General features: G+C 47.7%; 1 protein-coding gene across 2 annotated transcripts in view; it reads right to left on the reverse strand.

Moving 5' to 3' along the window:
• GABRB3 (gamma-aminobutyric acid type A receptor subunit beta3) overlaps positions 1–21,362 on the reverse strand; it is a 224,166-nt gene that overhangs the window by 58,792 nt on the left and 144,012 nt on the right. For both annotated transcript variants that reach the window (XM_032469269.1, XM_032469268.1), the window contains exon 4: positions 4,582–4,802. In XM_032469269.1, the coding sequence (XP_032325160.1) occupies positions 4,582–4,802 (221 nt within the window). The remainder of the gene's footprint in view (positions 1–4,581; positions 4,803–21,362) is intronic.

The raw sequence follows: 21,362 nt of genomic DNA on the forward strand, positions 1-21,362 counted from the left end.
TTTCTGTGTTTTCAGTCGAAGTATAAGGTAGCATCATCAAATGAGAGCGAGGAGGGACGTTTGAAGTGAAGCTGCGAACAAGTCCTTCAAAGTAGGGGAGGAATGAATGCAACTGGGGTGAGCAGAGAATTTTATGAGCCTGCATCTAGAGGGAGACAGGGGACTTTCTCCAGCCTCAAAAGATAGAGTAAATAGGTTATTTCCAGGAGCTGAAATAATGATGCAGCCCAAAGCAGGTGTCACATCCCTGAAGCTAATACGTCACTTACTGCTGGTGGGAGTAAAAGTTGGCATAATCCTTTTTGGAAAGCAATGTATCGGTATTTTTTTTTTTTTTTTTTTTTTTTTTTTACCTACGTAAAAGTACTTGGGAGGCAGCGACCAGACAAGTTGGAGAATTAAGCCCACCTGCACTCAAATCACACTGAGCCTTATTAATTCTGTGAGCTTACATCTTTCCTGGGGGAAAAGGTGTCTGGCCAGAACCACTCTATAAAATACAGTTTTGGAAAAAGATGGCAGTCAAACCCATTGGATGACCAAATGTGAATCTTCTGAAATAAGTCCTAGGTTCATTTTAACATTGCATTCAACCTTTTAAGAACAGGAATGGCAGCTTTCACAATTTCAAGCAATTTTCAACAGCAAGAGGGAACTCCACAGGGTATTTTCCAACACATTTTCCAAAAGCTTCTCAGGCACAACATGACTACACTGTTTTCAAGAAGATGACTCAACCTCAAACTCCCAGGTGCCTTTTGGAGCAAATCAAATACTACTTCGTGAGCCTATTACAAACTCCTAGCATCAGAGAGAAGGTCCGAAGGCACAAAATGCATGGCCCGAAGGAAAGACCACGTTGCAAAGTGTCTTCAGTGGGGCAGGTGGGATATTCAGTGACTTCAGGTGATCAAGCGGTCTTAAAAAAGAAAGATGGGGAGACAGAAGAGGGACAATGACTGCCTTCTCACAGACAGCAGAAAATTTCAGCTCAGCACCAAAGAAAACAGGAGAGCTGTCAATGGGAACAGGACCAAGACTTGTCAGCCTCTTGGGCAGCCAAGATTTTCCTTGTTCCTGAAGAGGCTTCGCTGCCCAAAGGAAATTTTCCAAGAGCCCAAGTTTTATTTTAGGAGGGTATGTGTCCCCTATCCAGAGCATCCTGTTCCACCACAGGGTGACGTGGATGTGCACAAGAGGCTGGATTCACGGTCTCATTCAGCCAAGCCCAGGCAAGTATTAGCCCAGGTTTTATACTCAGGGGCTCTAAGAGTCATTGAAAACATAATTCATGGTGTAGAACAACCTTTCATCACCACGAAAACATGATCCCTCTCCAGTGCCTTGGCGAGAGATCATCAGCTACTTCTGCAGAGTCATCGGAGTAATGAATTAACGATTTCCCAGAATAAGTCTGAGATGACGTACAAACCTACATCATGGAGAGCTCATCACAGCCAGAGATCTTCCTCTGCTCTTGATAAAGCAAAAGCCCTCATTGATCCTGTCCTGCAGCGGCCAGGCATGACTGGGAAAAGGAACCCGGAGGAGTGAAGTGGTGACTGACCTCCCAGGGTGGGCTACTGCGAGCTACTGGGGTCCAGGAAAGCCAATTCCAGTCTCCAGTGGTGAGAATTCAACCTTAGGGTCCCAAGGACAGAGCCAGGTCATCTTCATCAGCAATACCTTACAAGCAGGAGATTTAACAACAACCCCAGTGCTCCATGGACCTCCACAGGGAATTTAACCCACTAATGTTCTTAGCTGCATCAGATCTCCTCCAGGTCCACGTCTGGTACCCACACCAAAAGGATGCAATGTATCATTGCGGTTACAACACCACCCATCCCTGTCTGGCCATGTTACTAACATGATCCAGCGAGGGCAAGAATAAAAAGAGAGGGGAGAGAGGGTAGGGTCTGGGGCCAAGGGAAGGATGGACGGTGGTCGATCAATGTGAACACTCACATTTTGTTTTTTATCAAAAAAACGCGGTATGTAGAGTATGCACATGTATGTGTGTGTATCCTGTAAAATATACAAATAGGACTTCAGTTCACACAGAATATGTATACACACGAATTTAATAAAATTATCAGTATTTTGAAATACTGATATGCTTTTTGCCCCAAAATTCAAATGACTTCAAATTCAAATTAATCTCTATAGATACGTGTATTTTTTTTTTTTAAATCTAAAGGCAGAAATTTCTAGATTAGCCAATTTCAAAAAGAATTCAGATGGCACAGTGTGACTGCTTAAGCACACACGGAATGTGGTCTGTTACTTAGGTTTTCTTCCTGACAGCTTGTCCGGGTCCACATGGAAGAAGTGTTGCAAAAATATGAGGTTCTAAATAAAGATCTAAGGGGTATATTGAGACTACAGATGAGTAAAAACAGCTACATATTTAGAAATCCATTTAGATTTAAGAGGTTACTTGAGATGTACAATGGATGTAAATTTCACCAGTTTTTTTTAGGTTATTGTACAGTTTAATATTAAAAGTTTCTCCTAGCTTATTATTACATTAGTATTTAATTTTTATATTAAAATTTAAGGCAGCGTATCAGCTAAAGATACAGTTTTAATCTCTTGGTTTTTTTCTTATTCTTGCCTGTTCAATAGTGTTAAATCCAACACTTTCAAATGGAGTTTGGAAATTACAGTTCTTTCATTCCTATTATAACGTTTTTGTCTGCTATGGTTCAAATGTTCACGTTCCCCCCAAATTCATATGCTGAAATCCTAACCCCCAATGATGGTGGTATTGGGAGGTGAGGGCTTAGCTCATGAGAGCGGAGCCCCGTTAATGGGATTACTTAGTGTTCTTATAAAAGAGACCCCACAGAGCTCCCCTGCCCCCCAGCTTCCACCACGTGAGGACACAGGGAGAGGCTATCTGCTATGACTGAGGACAGGCCCGCACTAGACATGCAGTCAGCAGGCACCTTGACCTTGGAGTCCAGAGTGTCAGAAATCAGTGTCTGCTGTGGTGGGTTTTATTACAGCAACCGGACAGACTCAGACACTAGCCTAACAGAGTTACAGCTCTTTGCTCTTGGACACACTAATGTGCTCTGACTCTTGTGAGATTTAAAATAAAAAAAAGAATACAAAAATAAAAAGGGAGAGAACCCAAAGGGCAAGTTTTGTTTAAAAAGCCAAGAAGGCTTAGCCTGGTTTTTATTGCTATTTGCTTCCTTTTGCTCCCCCTGCACTGTGCGTGTGCTATCACACACATGCGCACACACACACACTTCTATTCACTTCTTTTAGGAAGGACATATCTCCTCATTTTTGCTCACAGGGTTTCTGGATAATCTTTTGTACAACCAATCTGTTTGTACTTGTCAAAGCCTCCAGAACTTTATAACCGTATCTCTCGTTTCTGGGTGAAAATATAAAATGCTGAAAACATCCCACAGAAACATCAATCTACACTCTTTCCAGAGTGACACCATGGCTTAGGTGACAAGCGCCACTTTCTTTCTCTTACAGTTAAAAAATCTAATTTTTGCTAAAATTCCAACTCATTCTATATCCTGGTCACTCAACATTTGAGGAAGTCACTCAACATTTTCCACTTAAGGAATGTTAAATAATTTCCTTTAAGCACCCTGAAGCACTAGAAGTCCTGGCGGCGTGCATTTACATGCACGGTGTTATGAGCAGACTTAGATTTGCTGGAGCCGTGGTTAGAGATTCACAACACTTTGAGAGAAACCCCTTCTCCAAGATAGCCGCCCGTGCCCCACTCCAGACGGGGGCCACTCCTGGAAGGAGGGTTTCCAGGCACTTTCAGGCCAGGAGATCAAGAAAGACACAGATACGCTACTCTCAAATAAAAGGAAACAAAACCCAGTGCTAAATCAACATGAGAGACAGATATCTGCTAAGTGCATCCGTCTGTGAAAGTCACAATCACTAGCCACCAGCAGAGGTGGGGCATCCCCGGAAGGCCAGGTGGGGGCGTCCCGGGAATGCCTGGTGGTTTCCAGGGTAACCAGGCAAGCCCAGGGCCTCCTCGGCGTTCCAGACAGCAGCCTGCTTTCCTGATTCAAGTGATTTTATTAGGCAACTTGGTGAGAGACGATTCTCACCAGGAAGCCTCGCATCCACTCGTTCCCATAAACATTGGTGGCACCACCTCACTAGACTCCGTGGGGACGACACCGTAGGTGGGCACAACTAGACATTTTTTGTTCAACCCTGCAAATGGCTTTGGGAAACTTCCCAAAAAGCCTCTAAAGTACCGGCGTGATATTAATTACCAGCCTCTGTGGCTATGATATGGGAAATCCACCCTCAGGGAACGTGTGTCCTCAGATACGGCAGCCCAGTTATATAAACTCAGCCCGAGAAGGCTGTTTTTCACTGGCTTGATGTCTATTTATAGTAACAGTAATGCCCCCAATCTTACATTTATACGATTTTTTTTTTCCTGCAGAGCACCAAGTGTTTCACGGGTGTCATGAATCTGAGGGCATGGCCTCACGTACTACCACCACCTCCGGGGAAAAAGTCAAGGTCACAGCGCCCCCGCGCAGCCACGACACCGGCCCCGCAGGGCAGACACACCTGAGTCCGTACAGCACCGTCCCGTCGGGGTGGAGGCGGATCATGCGGTTCTTCACCGTCACGCCGTGCACAAACGACTTCTTGTCGTTTAGGAAGTACGTGTCCGGCACCCAGAGCTGGTCAGCCACCCGATTGTCGAGCGTGAGGTTGAGAGGGATCCCGGAATAGGCGAGCCTTTTATCTCTCCAGTATTGTTGAAAATACATGGTTAAGGTGTAATCCTGCGGGGAGGGGGGAGAAAAAGGAAAGAAAAGAAAAGAAAGTTAGTTTGCGTCCAGCCACAGGCATGTTTCTTGCATGGCTGACCCCATTTCCGGTTGGAATCCAGGAGAAATGGGTACCATTTTCAGACCGCGTAGGAAGCAGCGGTCGCTTTTTTGTAAATGCAAATACCAGGTTTAATAGGTGTACATCTTGTCTATAATTCCTGGGTTTTTGTTTCGTTTGTTTTGTTTTGTTTTGTTTTGTTTTTCCTGGTAAGAAGCACACTAGACAAACTGGCATTTTAGAACCTAGAAATAAAGGCCAGAAAAAGAGTCATCTTAAGATCAGGGTGCTGGCAGGGAGCTTGTGCGCTGGCCTACGACCAGCTTATCCCACCAAGCGGACCCGGGCTCGAGCCGCCCACGACAGGCCAGCCCGAGCTACGCACTCTCCACGGTGCAGCATCTTTCTCCGCTTCTGCCCGCTGAGCCGGCTGTAAATAGAAACTCTTTGGAACAGAAGCACCAGTTGGAGACACGATGACCTGTGGGAGGTCTCCGTACCCCACACATCACATTCTCCTTTCCTTCTGGATGGCCAGGGCCATTTCTACACTAACTGAGCTGTATCATCGTCTTGAGATGACGACATTTACGGAAAACGGAGCCTGGCGCTAAACCGGATGTGGGCGGAGGGAGCCGGGTCACGGTGCAGCCCCCACAAGCCTCCCAACAAAGTAAGCGGCAAACAGCAGATGACCCAACGTTTTCGTTTTGCAAAGTAGTTAGTGCAACAAGGAAGTGGGGTGGGTGAGACAAATCAGAGGCTGGGCATGGAAATTCTAGTTTGAAATGTCTGTTCTTTTTGGCAATCGCTGCTCAAGTCCGGAATGGAACAGGTGTAAAAATCCGGTCATATTCACGGGACATCCTGAACCCCATGGTGGAAGGATCCAAGCTGAAAATCCGAAGATGAGCAAGGAAACCCTCCCACCAGGAAAGGAGAAATCACTGCTGTTACACGCGCAGGAGCTCCTGGGCGCACACACTTCCAGGGCATGTCTACAACAGCCTCGCTCTGTGGGCGGTGAGAGATGGGATGCAAGTCCGCTGAAGAATCCATCCCAGACACAGGCCTTCTGACATCCCCGTCCAGTAATCATGCTGCCTCACGGGCGGTTCTCAGAGCCTGCTAATGCAGTAGTGCTCCCTGACACCCGCATCACTGATTACAAGAGTGCTGGGGCATAGAGGCCTCAGAAATGACAAAAAGCACACCCAGTGCTGTGCTCCAGGTGCCCACAGGCAAGGAGGTGACACAGCCAATACCTGCTAAACAGCTACGAACAAAAGAAGCTCTAAGATATATGGCCCGTAAAAAATCAGAGGAGCCAGGGAAGCAAACAGTGCAAGCAGGCTGGCGAGTCTTTGCAGGGGTTTTACCTACAGCTTGGAGCAGAGGTAGCATCTGAGTGCATGAGGAGAAATACAGATCTTTTTCCCAGGCACTTGCGGGGGGGGGGGGGGGGGCGTCTGCTCCCAGGCTTACCTGTGTGAAACCCCATCCCCCACCAATCTAAGATTCTCACACCGTGGGTGGTAGTGAAGACAGGCCTTGGTCAGTTAGATACAAGGCAGGGGCATGAAAAATCACACAAGGGCGTTGCTTTTACTGAACTGAAGAGAATTTTGCTGGAACTTAGGGTGCAAGAGGAGAAAAGTAGAGAGAGGTGGGCAGGGCTGGACCCCACGGCAATGACCAGAAAGTGGAAAAACTCGAACACCAGGTCCAAAGCCGATGAACTCCACTGAAGATTTCCAAGTAGCGAGGGACATAACCATGTTTACCGGCCATGTCTTTCGTTTCCTGATTTCTCATGCTAACCGTCTGGGCTCTGGGTGACCCTGGAAGGACACTCTCCAGTTCCTAGAGACAGCAGACAACTCGGCCAAGCCCTGGATTGTACTTTTCAGATGTAAACCATCCAACTCAGAGCTCACACCCTGAACTGGCTTCTTTATCAGGTTCTCACACTCCAGGCCAGTACCTCATTCCACAGTTGGCACATCCAGGCACCAGGCACCAGGCAGCCAGGGATAGACGAGGCCCCAAGACCCACTTTAGTGCTTCAAACTAGCCAGTCTTAAGCCTGCTCACCCAGCCTCGCCCATGCCCGTTCTGTCCATGTTTGAAAGTATGGTAAAGGTTCTCTCCCTGGGACTTCCCTCCTCTTGCACCCTAAGTTCCAGCACAATGGTGCCCCTTAGGGTTTCTCATCAATTCAGTAAAAGCAACATCCTTATGTGATTTTTTTTCATGCCCCTGCCTCGTATCTAACTAACCAAGGCCTGTCTCCAATACCACTTACTGTGTGAGCATCTTTAATTGGTGGGGGGTGGGGTTTCACACAGTTGAGACCAGGAGCAGACCTCTGCCCTGTAAGTGGCTGGTGCTTCCCGGTGTCCCCCTCCCCATCACATGGCATGCCCCCTTCTCTTGGGGTCTGTGGGTAACAAACTTTTCAGTGACAGTAGCCTCCTGCTCTGTTGGCCTGGTCACACCTGAGGAATGATACAATCTAGATTTTAAACACAAAGCTGTGGATGAGGAAGGTCAGTTTTGCAGACGGTGAGTTCAGTGCGTCGGAGGGAACATGAGCCTACGTAGGGGGAGAGCTCACTGGTGGTGATGAGGGAGGACGGAGGACGGGGGTGCTGGTTTGGAAGTCCTGGGAAGTTCACAGAGAGTAGGCTGGATAGAGACCCTCGGAGGTGGATCGGCCTGTCAAGTTCACAGTCACGCCCCCACGTCACCATGAACTTCAGGTTGGTGATGCACTTTAACTGAAACATGCAAAGTTTTGGTGGCAGAACAAGATGGAAACACATTAGCAGGAGCAGCTAAAGGATGTTCAATTTAAATATAACCCTCCAAATGACATTCTTATGGAAATAGAAGAGTTTCATCTGCTTCCTTCTGGGTTTCAAAGCCCTCATCCTACGCCTGAGTCGTGAAGTCTAGCACTCCTCTCCCATCTCCCTTCCAGCTGGTGTTCACGTGGGCTGCTGTGAGGCGGGAGGCACCGCCACGTGTCAGCTGGCCCTGGGAACCCAGCTGTCATTCACAGTCTGCAGGCTCGGGATCAGGGTCTAATTTGGGGCTCTGCTGCTCTCCACACCATCAGCGGCCACCTCTTGATTTGGGTCTTGGGTGTTTGCTGAGGTGGTTTGGGTGGACGGGGGGTGGAGGGCTTAGGGAGCAGAGGGAGAAAAAGCAGGAGTGCTTAAATCCACATCTGCTGTGTGGGCTGTGCCTTCTACAGCAAGGGCACCGTTACACCCGCAGGGACACTGGTCAGTATCCCATTTCATTCTCCCGCAGAGAAGGAAGAGGCAGAGGAAGGAATGGTGATGGGACAGGTACAAGCCCCCTCTGCTCTCATGTGCTGCTGGGGGGCAGCTAAAGGGAGGCTGCACCATCGGGGGACCATGGGGCTGACTCTAGGGGGTGCAGTGGGGAGCACCGTACCCATGAACAGTCAGCGTGCTCTAACCCACAGCAGGTGCCAGGCGACGTGTTCTATCAGCTCACTGCAACACAAGGCAGGGGTTATGGCTAGTCTCAGGAATGTCTCAAGGAAGTAACATTTAGAGAGCTCAAATAATTGGCCTCCCCGCCCCCTACTCCACTGAACACAAGGAACCATAGGAAGTGGGATGTGAAGCTGGAGTGGCTCTCAGCCTCACAGCTCTGGGGCGAGATTCTGTGAAGCGCGCGCACACACACACACACACACACACACACATACACACAAAGCACCTGGTGGCGGAGACCTGCAAAGATGCCCTGGAGAGTGGAGAATGTGGCCATGTGCAGGAACATGTTTTTGAAGGGGAGCCGTAAGAACTAAGCACCACTAAAGCCCTCATCCCTGCAGACACTGAGCTGAGCTGCTACGTAGGCAGACACCTCGGGAAGGTCTGTTTCCTCCAACGGGTCCCAGACAAGTTGCTGGTTTTCACATCAGGAATGATGTGGCCTGGACCACAGAGCACAGCCATGAGGAGATGCACTTTGTGTGGGATGGAGAGTCTTCCAGGATTGGAATTCTGAGGCTGTAAAAGATCCAGGAATTCACAGAGATCTAGATGGCGGTGGGCTAGGGGTGGAAGGCGGGGGACCCTGGACTCCTCAGGGAATATAAGTTGGAGGTAGACTCAGGTGACACCTGGATGGAAACACGCTATGAGAAGGAGCAGGGAGATGAGGCAGGGATGCAGGGGGTGGAGCCCTGTGCCACTGGGGCAGGAGACCCTGAAATGAGACAGACAGCAGTGCTGCTCACAGACTCAGTCCCCCACTCCCCCACCGATGTGATGAGCCCCAGAATGGCACAAGCAGGGGAAGAGGTGGAGAAAGGGGTGACCCTGTCAGAGCAGGCAGGTGGCTAGACATGAGCAGAGAAGGGGGGACACAGGCCAAATGGCAGAAGTGGGCAGAAAGGAGGGGACGGGGCCAAATGCAAGAAACCCTACGTCATGTAAGCACCAGGGGTCCCTGGATAGAGAAAGAAAAGCAGGGACCTCTGGGCTGATAAGCGGTCACACATTTTGGGGTGACAAGTGACCTAGAGGCTGACAAAGAAAGGTGGGAAAAGGCAGGGATCGCCAGCATCCAAAAGTAACCTTTTGCTCATTATGCCCTCATTTCAATAAAATTAGGCTGGCAGATCAGAAGTATCCATCATGCACCAACACCAGTAACACTTCTGATTCAGACTAAATAAGGACAAAAATCCCTCCTCCCCTCAGGAAGGTGGAGTTGGGATGGAAATCAGGGAATATAACGTATGACTTCCCTCCCCAGTGAATATTCCACCCATTCATTTTTACACCCTATGTAACCAACTTGCCAAAGAAACTCGGGGCAGCCGCTCACTTGAGCCTGCCCAGCTCTCCCCTTGAGAGTGCACTATCCATCCCTTAATAAGTCCCCACTTCACTGTCTTGACCTCCCTGTCTCGTCTCAATTCTTTCTGCAGCAGGACAAAAACCTAAGCACCAGCAACAGCCCCACAGGGGTTGAGCCTTCCTTGCCTTGTTCCTTGGGTGTCCCCCCCAAATGTGGTGCAGCTGAGAGAGACCCAGGACAGAAGGAAAGGGGGTGCACATGGCTGAGACTCTGAAGTGGCATTTCTCAAAAAAGGGCTTTTGGTGTGCAGAGGGTCACAGGGATTAGAACCAGGCAGCACTGGTGAGTGGTTTGATATTGATGGTGAGCAGTCAGGGTCTCCACTCCTGGACCTTGGTCAAGATCATTGTGTCCATTTCACCTTTCCTGCTCTGTGACGTGATCCACCTGGGTGCCAGGAGGAGTCTTTAGGTCCCAGGCATGGAAATCCCTCAGATGCCAGGGTGAGAGGAGGTCCTGCTTGTCCCCTCCTTCCCTGCCTCCACCTTTTGCAGGGAGACTAAAGCTCTCGGAGACAGAGATTGGGGAGGAGTGGGGAGGAGGGAGGAGCTGAGTGTGAGGAGGGGAGGGATGTGGGAGAAGTGGGATCTGGGAGCAGCGGGCATGAGGGGGTGGTGGGCACTGGGGAGCAGAAGTCCCCTCTCTAGGGCCAGGGGCTGACTTAGACTGACTCACACAGAGAAGAGGCAGGCGGTCTCCAGGCACTGGTTCTTGGCTGTGGCACAACCAGCCACATCAGCACATCTAGGCAGAGCGTGCTGACAGAGGAAAGAGGGGGTACCATCCCTGGAGAGCAGGGCTTACAGGAAACAGCAGCTGCCAAGGGGCTGTGGTCACAAGGCTCCGTGTCCCAGAGCGGCAGGATCCCCTCTTCTGCAGGGGGGACACCCACGGACTCTGCTCCCCACATTGCCCCCACGCTCTTCAGACCTGGTGGGGCATCTAGCTCACAAAGCTCCTTTTGGTTATAATTTGATATCACTTGACTTTAGAAGGCAGTGCTTTGGGTGAGAGCTGAGATTTGTAGTACTTCACGTATGTATTTATAAAATACCTTCCTAGAAATTAATCAGTTGACACACTGCTTGTGTGCTCACAAATGCTGACTCACATCCATTGTGTTAGCAGGTGTATCAACAGCCCTGGGAGCCCTGAGAACCCCCGGTCTCCCGTTGAGGTACAGATCCAGGGGCTGCCACCGGACACTGGGGAGGCCCTGAGAAAAAGCTTCGATTTCCTAAGATACGCGATTCAGTGGAGAGCGGTCAGGCAGTGTGGAGGAAAATCCAAGGTACCTTCATCCAGAAGTCCCCGGGCCACTCACAGAACTGGGACTCTCTGGGGGATAAACATACACACATAAAGGTAAGCTACTCAGTTATAGTTGGTTTGAACTATTTTAGTTCGTCAAGATAATAAGGTAATATACAATGTCTTTTTCTCTCCATATCATAAAAGGCTTATAGTGAACTTGGGATCAGCATGAAGAAATACGAGGGACTGTACTCAAAGCAAGTAGTCTTTAAAAAAACCTTACAAACAAAAGCATTCCATTAAAGGGCCATTTATTCCCCCAGGCTTCTTCTAGGGGTGGGAAAGTCCCTTGATAACTTAATGAAGTCACGAGTCCTTTCCTTCGCTCTCTCTGTTGACGTGTGTGTCTTAAATCAAACAGCATGAAACACTCCAGTCCACTGCTAGGCTGCTTCCTACGGGCTGTACGCTGCCTTCGCAAGGGGAGAGCAGATACCAGCAGTGTTGCTGGTGAGTGTGCTCTTGTCTTGTCCCAGAAAGAATTCAGAAACAAGACATGGAGGTCAAGAAAGCAAAGCAAGGATGTATTAAGGGATGGGTGGTAGGCTCTCAAGGGAAGAGCGGGCAGACCCAGGTGCGTAGCTGCCCCGACTTTCTCTGGCAGGCTGGTTTTATGGGTGTAAAAGTGAATGGGCAGAATATTTATTGGCAGGGAGGGGCTTGGGGTCGTCTTTCCTGATCTTCACCCCAGCTCCACCTTCTTAGATGGGGAAGGAGGGGTTTTTTTATCCTTAATTAGTCTTGATCGGGAAGTCAGGTGAAGTCATAATGAACAAAGGTTCCATTCAGATGGTGGAGAGTCCTGTCTTATCCCACCTTTCTTTGCCTCTAGGACACTTGTCAACCCAGAACGTATGACGACTTATCAGTCCAGAGGTTCCTGTTTTTCTTGGCCTGTCCAAGGACCCCTGTTGTTCACAAGATGTATGGTTTCCTGCCATTTGGCCCGTGTCCCCTTTTCTCTGCTCATATCTAGCTACCTGCCTGCTCTAACAGCAGGTGGAGTTCCATAAGTTTGTAAGTCATTTGTTTATAACGTTTTCTCATTGCAAAAATATGACACAAGGGTTGTTAGATTTTATGCTGGATTATAAAACTCCATTTCATGCAAGAGTCAGAAGCCAGAGTTTTTGGGGAAGACACCAGCCCAGTGCAGGGTCCCGTGGTTGGGAGACAGTGGGTTGAGGTAGCTGCAGGTGTGGCAGGGAGAGGCAGTGACAGGGGACAGGTGGACAGTCCGAGGGGGCTGGGACAGGATGCTGGCACTCAGAGCTCAAGGGGCAGCCCCAAGCGCTGGGGGTGGGAACAGGCATTCTTGAATATGAGGCCATCAGGAGCCAAGCATTTATGCGCAGGTCCTTTGACAATCTCCTGACAGTATACACCAACAGCATCCATAACAACAAATAAGAACAAAGTAAAACCTCAGCCCTTCTTTCAGGATATAATTCGAGCAGCTCCAATAAACTGCAATAGGAGATAAACAACAAAGTTTCTTCCCGCTTGTGGAAATTTCTTGGTATTTATCGCATTAAAATGACAAGAATACATATTTGAAAGTGGAAATATTGCTCATTATTCTGCAATTAGGTAACTGACTAGATTTCCTCAGCACAGGAAATGAAAAAACAATTTCCTTACCCGAGAAAGAAATGCAATCTCCAAGCCAAATTTAAATATTTAACCGCAGCTGTGAAAGCCACAGGACACCTGCACTTGCATCTGCTTCAGCAAGTTTATGAGACAAAAGCTCACAGGTGAGCTGTTCCCCAGTCAGGGAAGATGGAAAACGGGTTTGAGAAGCTTACATAAGCCCGAGGTGGTGGGAACTTCCTTTGCAGGCATCTCTGAGACTAACATCAGGCTGGGGGAATCTTGGGATTTCTATTAACAAAGTTCACTTAGAAAATTCTAATCCGTTCCTTTTAGTGGCCTAAGAATGAGTATTGTGAATGAAGAATGTTGCCTTCCGTATCAGTAAACAAAGGATGGTGCAGCTGTTAAGCCTCTACACCTGCCCTGGAAGGTCAGTCCGGAGGGAACTCAGGATGCAGACAAGTAGGCAGCCAGGCTCCTGCAGCCACCCCCAAGGTGCCTCCAGAGGGGACTCAGGGTGAGAAATCACAGGACACTGGCCCTAGATAGCGAGGTGCATCTCAAAGGAATGATTTCCATAAGCCCAGACCTTTGCACCTTCCCATGCATAGAAAAGTGCTGAATTCCTTAACTTGAAATATCTGGTTTTCTTTAACAGTAATCTTTTGATGTTCTGACTACCTGGTCTTTGTTGCAAGAACTCCTATATATCCTGGCTCCTCCCATGCCTCTTCAAAGCAGTCCCTTAGAGCTATCTGAGAGGCTTTCTCCCTGGCTTGAAATCCTCAGAAAGTCCACCAAATAAAACATAAATCTCAACTCAGCCTGTGCATTTTTTCAGTCGACGGTATCTAACACTACATCCATCTTCCTTCTCACAAAAGACGTGACTAGTACCTAGGTTTCCACTTGTTGAGTCCAAGTGGTGGTCTGTGGGAAGGAAGCAGGACCACCCCCTCTCTCCTCCTCCCTCCCTCTGCTCCAAGCCTTCACGGAGTATCTACTGTTGATTAAAAAATGCACAACCTGAAAGTTGAGAGTTACGTTTTATTCAGTGGACTTTCTGAGGACTTGAGCCCAGGAAGCAGCCTTCAGATTGCTCTAAGAAATTGTTTCGCCCAGGCAAGGGAGGTCCCAAGATAGAGAGGAGTTTTTGCCACAAAGACCATGTAGTCAGAACATCCAAAGATTACTGTTAATCAAAGAAAACCAGACAACCCAAGTTAAGGAACTGAGCACCTTTCTATGTACGGGAAGGTGCAAAGGTCTGAGCTCATGGAAATCATTCCTTTGAGGTGCACCTCGCTATCGAGGGCCAGCCTCCTGTTCTTCCACATCCTGAGTCTCCTCAGGGCGCACCTTTGGGAGTGGTGGGCATCCTGCTTCCATCCTGAGTTCCCTTCGGGCTCAAGCAGGTGATAGCTTGATGGCTGCGACATCTTTTGTTTACTGATATGGCAGGCGGCATTCTTGATCCACAGCAGACATAAAGTCGAACCAAGTAAAATGAAAGTGATTAGGAGAAGGCCCTCTGGACTCAGACGTGCCCGAGTCTCAAGTCTGCCTCCTGCCGACTGGGCAAACGGGGGCGCCTTTCCCTGCCCTGAGCCCACCTCCCCACCCGGGAAGTCCGCCTGTCACACACTCCGAAGTGCTTAGCATCACGGAGGACACACCCCAGGGGCCACGCCGTGTACACCAATCCAAAGGAAGTGTGTATTTAAGGACTATCTACTTTGTCTGAAGCTGGCAGGCAAGGAGGCTGATGTGCGAATATGCAGGAAGGTCACTGAGAGCTTCTGGTCTTCATACAGCCATTATACTTGCCGAAAGGCTCATAGTCTATATTTTTTTATTCATCCACCTAAGCACTAAATATATTCAGGAAATGAAACCAGTCGCGTCTGTATGAAATCTGGAAAAGCTGATGAAAATAGTTACAAGTTTCCCCAGTCCTCTAAAGCCATCTGAAAAACGGGCACAGACAGAAATCACGTTGAAAATATGCTTTTTTTTCCATATATGAACAGATACCAGAGATGTTTTTCTGGAGTCCAGTACATCTGAAATGTAAAATGATTATACTGGCCTACATTCAAAGGACAAAAATACATCATATCAGAAGAAATTCAGAATTCAATCTAAACCAACGGGAACCAGGAAAAGAGTGATGCCCTCGGTTAAATAAATCTCTAGCGGAGTGAGTTTGCAGGGGGTGGTGGGCAGGACACCTCAGACCACCGGGTCAGCTTCTCACCCTGTGCCTTACCCGGGAAAGTTACCTAATCACTCAGCCTCAGCAACTTCTGGTGGAAAAATGAAAGAACAAATGCTCATTTTGTAAAAGTGCTCTAGCAATTAATTGAGCTAACAATGCTTAACTCGGTGCTTGGCTCATCAAAGGCATGTGGAAAATTACACATTCCGTTCTTTGATCCTAGAGCAGGGCCAGTCATCCTCTCAAAAGCGCCCCCAGCACCCGATGGAAGGGGATCCTCTTTAGGTGGGCCCCCAGCCCTTTGCTTCACACCACGGAGTACAGACCCAACTCCAAAAAACCCCCACTGTGCACTATTATCCCAAGACGCCAGTAAGAAAGACTCAGCTTGACGCCTTAGTGTAGAATTCTCTGCACCATCTGAACAAAGCAGGCCTCACACTTTGCTTCTAAAATCCCAAGGTCCACCTTCTAGTCAATATTCAAAATGCAACAGACACAAGCTTGTTTCCTGAAATGTATCAGGTCACTAGCTTGTCCATAAAACATTTCTTTTCTGCTGTGAAAATATTTTGAAATTTCACATTAAAATTAAACAGAAATTTTAAAGTAGCTACAGCACTAATAAAAATATCAAACCAGCCATCCTGCCGGGCCTGACCCGCTGTGGCTGACCTGACCTTCAGGGGCCCCAGGGCTCACCTCCCCCCCAGCCCTCCCCATCATATAGTCAGTTGACCCCTCTGTATACAAAGAACATTTTTCACTGTGTCCCCTCCACGGCCACCCCCCCCAACTTTCTTTTTTTAATTGAAGTTGATTTACAATGTTGTGTGAGCTTCTGGTGCACAGAATAGTGATTCAGTTTATATATATATATATATATTCTTCTTCATTACAGGTTATTACAAGCTATTAAATATAGTTCCCTGTGCCTTATACAGTAGGGCCTTATTGTTTCTTTATTCTGTGTTTAGTATCTGCTAATCCCAAACTCTTAATTTATCACAGCTCCTTTTAATTCTCTCAAACTTGAGTATTGAGGCACCCGGAGCAGGAAACATCTCTTATTCTTAACTGCAGCCTCCAGATCCTTGTTCCTCCATCAGTGTCTCTGGGCCACTTATTTCCCTGAGATGCTGCCTTCTGGATCTTTCCATCCAAATGCCCCACGCACAAACCAAGTTCAGCATGTCTCAAGTTAACTCCTCTTTCTACCCCAAATCTATTCTCCATTCTCTCACAGCATCTACATACATACTATCTCAACCAAACCAAAAACCGAGGCTCTATACCAACCTCTTCTTTCTTTCACATGCGACATCCAACATTCATTCAGTCACTGGGTTCTGTTGATCCTGTTTCTTAAAGGCTTTTCACAGCTAAAACGGGGTCATGAGTTAGCAGCAGCCGGAGGACAGTGGGGAGTGTTTCCACTGATGTCCCACGACAAGGGGTTAGAGATGAGCCCTCAACTCCCAAACCCCTGCCCAAAAGAAGGTGTTCCCGTGCGTGGTGTCTGGAGGAGGCTGAGTCTCACACCAGACCTCGGATAGATTGTGGGTTAAACAGAAGAACACACAAGACGATCAGATGTCTCACACTCCGTATGGGAACAGATGTTCTAAGTCGGCACAAACATTGTATGAATGAGCTTTTGGAATGTGCTTAGAAACTGGGGAGGAGTCATTTCATATTCCCCTTTATTTTAAAGGAGTATTTATCTGAATAATACTCATTAAAGACACCAAACTGTTCCAGAAATATTGTGTGTGTGTGTGTGTGTGTGTGTGTGTGTGTGTGTGTGTGTATAATCAGACACACAGCTTTATTTTCCAGGAACTACCTCTGATTTATGGGCCTCTAAAGGGGGTGCAATGACTCTTGAACGTGTCATCTATCCAAAGATGCTCCAAGAACTGGCTGTGACAAACAGCCATACACCAGTGCAAGGTGCCCTCAACACCTCCATATTTGAAAGCTACTCGAGCTGGAGAAACATTACACCTGCGAGCTGGAGAAATATTACACCTGGAGATGTGAGTGATGTGTCCACATTCTGACTGCGGGGCATTTCTCAAGCCTCTGTGCTCTTCCCTGGACTGAGCACGGAGCCCGCAGATGACCGTGAAGCTAAAAATTCTACATCCTTAAATAGTGATGCTCATCTCTTGGGTTTCATGGTTTATAAGTTCTCATTAGTAGATTTGCTGAACTGTGGGTCACTCTGAATCCCTTCAAGAGAGCAGAAAGGCAAAAAGAAAAAAAAAAAAAGCTTCAACAGAGAAAAGGGCATTTATTTAGCTTAAAATAAAGGATTAAGATTTCCAGTTTAAACCAAGAACCCCTCTGATAAACTGGTACTGTGGGAATTCAAATGTCCTTTGATTTTATATACGGACCTCAATAGCCGTATTTAACAATGGATTTCCCCTCCTCAAAGACAAACCCTGTAGACTGGCGATGCCACGCATTTTAAAGTCCTTCCAGTTTCTAAGAAGATGTGCTATTTTTAGGCAAGTCCATTCATTTCTGAGAGCAAATCTATTTCTGGGTTTTTCACCCAGAACTTGTTAGGTTCTGGCTATTAGACAAATGACAATACTAACAATATTACACTTCATATAGCTGAGAAAGACTGGCTTGGTAATATTTTTGAATTGTTATTAAGTGCAGCAGAAACACGTGGACAGGCATCTCTGCATGGAGTTGCGTGGGGCAGCCCCAGCCTGCGGGCTGTTGTAATGAAAGCCCACCCAGTCAGAAGGAAACCAGGGAGCAGGGTTTCATACAGTCAACCCAGCACGGTGCGCAAGGAGGGAGACACACGAGGGCTCACCTTTAGATAGGAGGGGATGACACTTGGTTCCTGCTTAAAAAAAAATTTATTGAGGTACAGTTGATTTATGATATTATATAAGTTTCAGGTATGTAACATAGTGATTCACCATTTTAAAACTTACAGTTATTATAAAATATTGGCTGCATTATCTGTGCGGCACAACATAGCCTTGTTGTTTATTTACTTTATGCACAGTAGTTTGTGTCTCTTACTGCCCTCGCCCTGACTGGTTTGTTCTCTACAGCTGTGAGTCTGCTTCCTTTCTGTCATATTCCCTAGTTTGTTTTAGAGTCCACATATTAGTGATATATCATTCAGTGTTTGTCATTGTCTGTTTGACTTATGTCACTAAGCAGAATACCCTCCAAGTCCATCTATGTTGTTGCACATGGTGAATTTTCGTTCTTTTTTATGGCTGAGTAGTGTTCCATTCCATATCTGTGTATACCACATGTCCTTTATCCATTCTTGCTCCTGCTTCTTGCCCTGGGCCCCACTAATCGTGGAGCTGCCTAGTCATGAGCAGTCAACTGTCTTTTGTCTTCAACTCATGAGATCTGTGTCTCCTGCCAGCCTCTGTAGGAACTGTGGGTGAAATCCCAGATCCCTCACTCTCTTGCTTTTCTACCTGCGCAACTGGCCCATCTTCTCTGCTGCTCCTTCCAATCCTTCCTCTTCTTCCTAAGGCCACAGTGCCCAGGACTCCTCACATTGGGCCGCCATCTCCCCACACACTCAGCCACACCCTGGCGCCTTCTCTGCTACCTGCACTCACTTCCTTTGTGATCTCCTCTAGCTTCGGGGCTTCACATCCTATTTCTATCTTGAGGATTCTCAAATTTATTCTCCAACTCAGTTTTTAAATCAAACTCCAGAATCAACTCAACACACCCAGACTGAACTGCTAATGTTATCCTCAAAACAGATGCACTTAGAATCTTCCCCATTCACTCAGTCTACCACCATTCTTCCAGTAACTCCGGCCCAAACCTCCAATCGTTTCCACTCCTCTCTTCTCTCACATGTTACATCGATCACAGGAAATTCTGCTGACTCTGCATTAAAAGCAGACTGTGGTCCAGGCACTTCTCATCACTGCTACGGCTGCCAGCCTGGGCAGACACCCTCCCTCTCCCCCTCTGTGCTACAGCAGCCTCAGGACCGCTTCCCTGCACCTGTTTTCTTCGATGGTCCTGTTAGCAACACAGCATCCAAGGTGATTTTTTTTAAAAACAGTTTAAATCAGCTCATTTGCTCCCGTGTTCAAAACCATACAGTGCCTCCTTATTTCACTACAATTGTGTGTGCTGCTCTATGAAGACTCAGTTTTTACTCCCTGTTTTGTGGAGTTCCTTAGTTTGGTCTCCTATTTCTGCCCAACCACTAACACCCAGCCACCTGGTTACACAGGGCAGATGACCCCAGGGCTTCCAGTCTTCAGGTATAGCTTACAACACTTTCATCCTTAGCTCTTTCTCCGAATAGACTCTCTGGCCCTTCTTGAGGCTCCTGGGACTTCCTTTCATTTTCCTGTGAATTAAGTGATACATTTAAATGATGTTTATTGTGATTCGTTCACAATTTCTGATGGTTTTATGCTGAGAGTTCTTTAGAATTTCTAATCAACCACATTGCTAGACACAGAAGTCCCCATCCTTTCATCAGTCCACCTGGGACTTGCTTCCGTCTCCAGCCTGGTCCCAGCAATGTGGCCCAATGACCTGCAGAGGGCACTCTCTTGCCCTCATCTGGCTAGGAAGCTTGCAGCAGGGCTGGAAGCAGGAGCTCGGGCACTGCTGGGCCCCTGAGACACTCTCCTGGCCTTTCTATCTGCTGGCTGTAGGCTCAGAGGTCCTCTGCGGGACCCTCCCGTCAAAGTCTCAATGTGCCCGCCTCTGGCTGGACCTGTTCCTCTCCTCCATGGTTCCTAAGATGTTTAACTCTTTGCCAATTATCCCTCTGAGCGCTGACTGAGTCCTTCACCACCTACTCTCCTGACTGCTCTATCCCGGGGGGTACCCTGTCATATCTTTATCCTTTTTCCTTATCCCCAGTCCAATCCCACGGCCCACCCCAGCTGCCCCGGATCAGCACTGCAGGAGACAGAGCCCCGGCGCTGGTGTGTTCTAAAAGCTCCATTTGCCATTCTCATTCTTGCCCCGTCATTCATCTTTTACACCCTGAGTTCATACTCTGATCACACTGTCGGTTTCAAATTATACTGGACCTTTTACCTTCATTAAAATCAGGAAACTCTTATTTCTCTATTTAGAAAAGCATGCACGTGTGCCGAGCGAAGCGCAGTGCGGGGACGGCGCCTGCCCCGCGCCGCCGCGGGGAGGCCGGTCTGCGCCCCGCGAGGTGCAGGAGCACAGGCCTCCCTCTGGCTTCTCGGATACTAGCGGGTGCCAGCGCCCTCTCACTCAAACCACTTCAAGAAGCTTGGAACACAACCCATCATCTCCATGGCAACCGCGGACCTGACAACGGGGAGACGCGGGTCAGGGCTCTGGTTCTACGGGTCTCCGACCACAGGGGTCTGAGGGCGGCCTCAGAGCACGGATGTCCCGCCTCGTTCCAGACCCTGATGCCCTAAAGAACCATCCACCTGACACGTGCTGCCACGCTGGCGAGCTGTTTAGTAAACTCACACAAGTAGTATTTCAGAGTATGTATTTCATGCATCTTAACTTTGCTTTGCTATTTATATCACTTATTGAAAGATCTTTTCATGTCATATAATGTATTCACACAGTGGTGCACTCGCACAGTGTATTTATATAGAAATCCAGCACCCTTGTGGTATTCAGACACTCGCATACCGAGTTTTTAAAGCTGCTGTGTGATGATTATGCTTATTTTAATTCCTTTAATATCTGCTCCTGGGAAATGTAAACAGATGTTTCTAATTACTCCCTTTGTGCGTGCACATGGAAGATTTAGATTTCATGAAGGCGAAGGTGTCTCCCGTGGCAACAGGAATCGTGAAAGGATGGTTTTGATGGTTAAAACGCCCATATTTTGCTCTGGAAGTTGGTAAATAAACAAGAACTATTGAAATATTTCAAAGGAAAAGCATTGTTTTAAGAAAGCAGGCACCCTCCCTCCGCTGGCAATGTCCTGTTAAACGTTAATGTCTGATCCTATTCGTATTCAAATGAGTCCAAGGAAGTCAGGACACAGAACTGTGGGCCAGCCAAGCTGACTTGCCACTGAAAGCACATTTTTATGTAGCATCCAAGTGGTGATTTGAAGCAGCGAACGGTCGCCATTCACCAAAGCTCTGATTAGAGCATCAACTATCAAGTTAATTGTACATTTTCCTGATTTCGTGAGTAACGTTGGATATTAAAATACAAGTTTTCCACATGCGACTTGCCTCACGTCGGCTAGCAGCTACACTATTTTTAGCACGAGACAATAATTCTAAGTGTCCTTTTATGTTCCTCAGTTCCTTTGTGGGCCTTCTCAGGAACCACACAGCCAGGATTCAGCCATGACGTGACACAGCTTAGAGGGACATTTTTTTTTCCTTTCCACAATTGTGGAATTGTGCGTGCCAAATTCAGTTATAACAGAACCAAAGATGTCAGCGAGTCAGCTGCTGTGTTCATCAGAATTGGAGTGTATAATTTA

The sequence above is a fragment of the Camelus ferus genome, chromosome 27 (assembly GCF_009834535.1).
Source record: "Camelus ferus isolate YT-003-E chromosome 27, BCGSAC_Cfer_1.0, whole genome shotgun sequence".
Lineage (NCBI taxonomy): Eukaryota > Metazoa > Chordata > Mammalia > Artiodactyla > Camelidae > Camelus > Camelus ferus.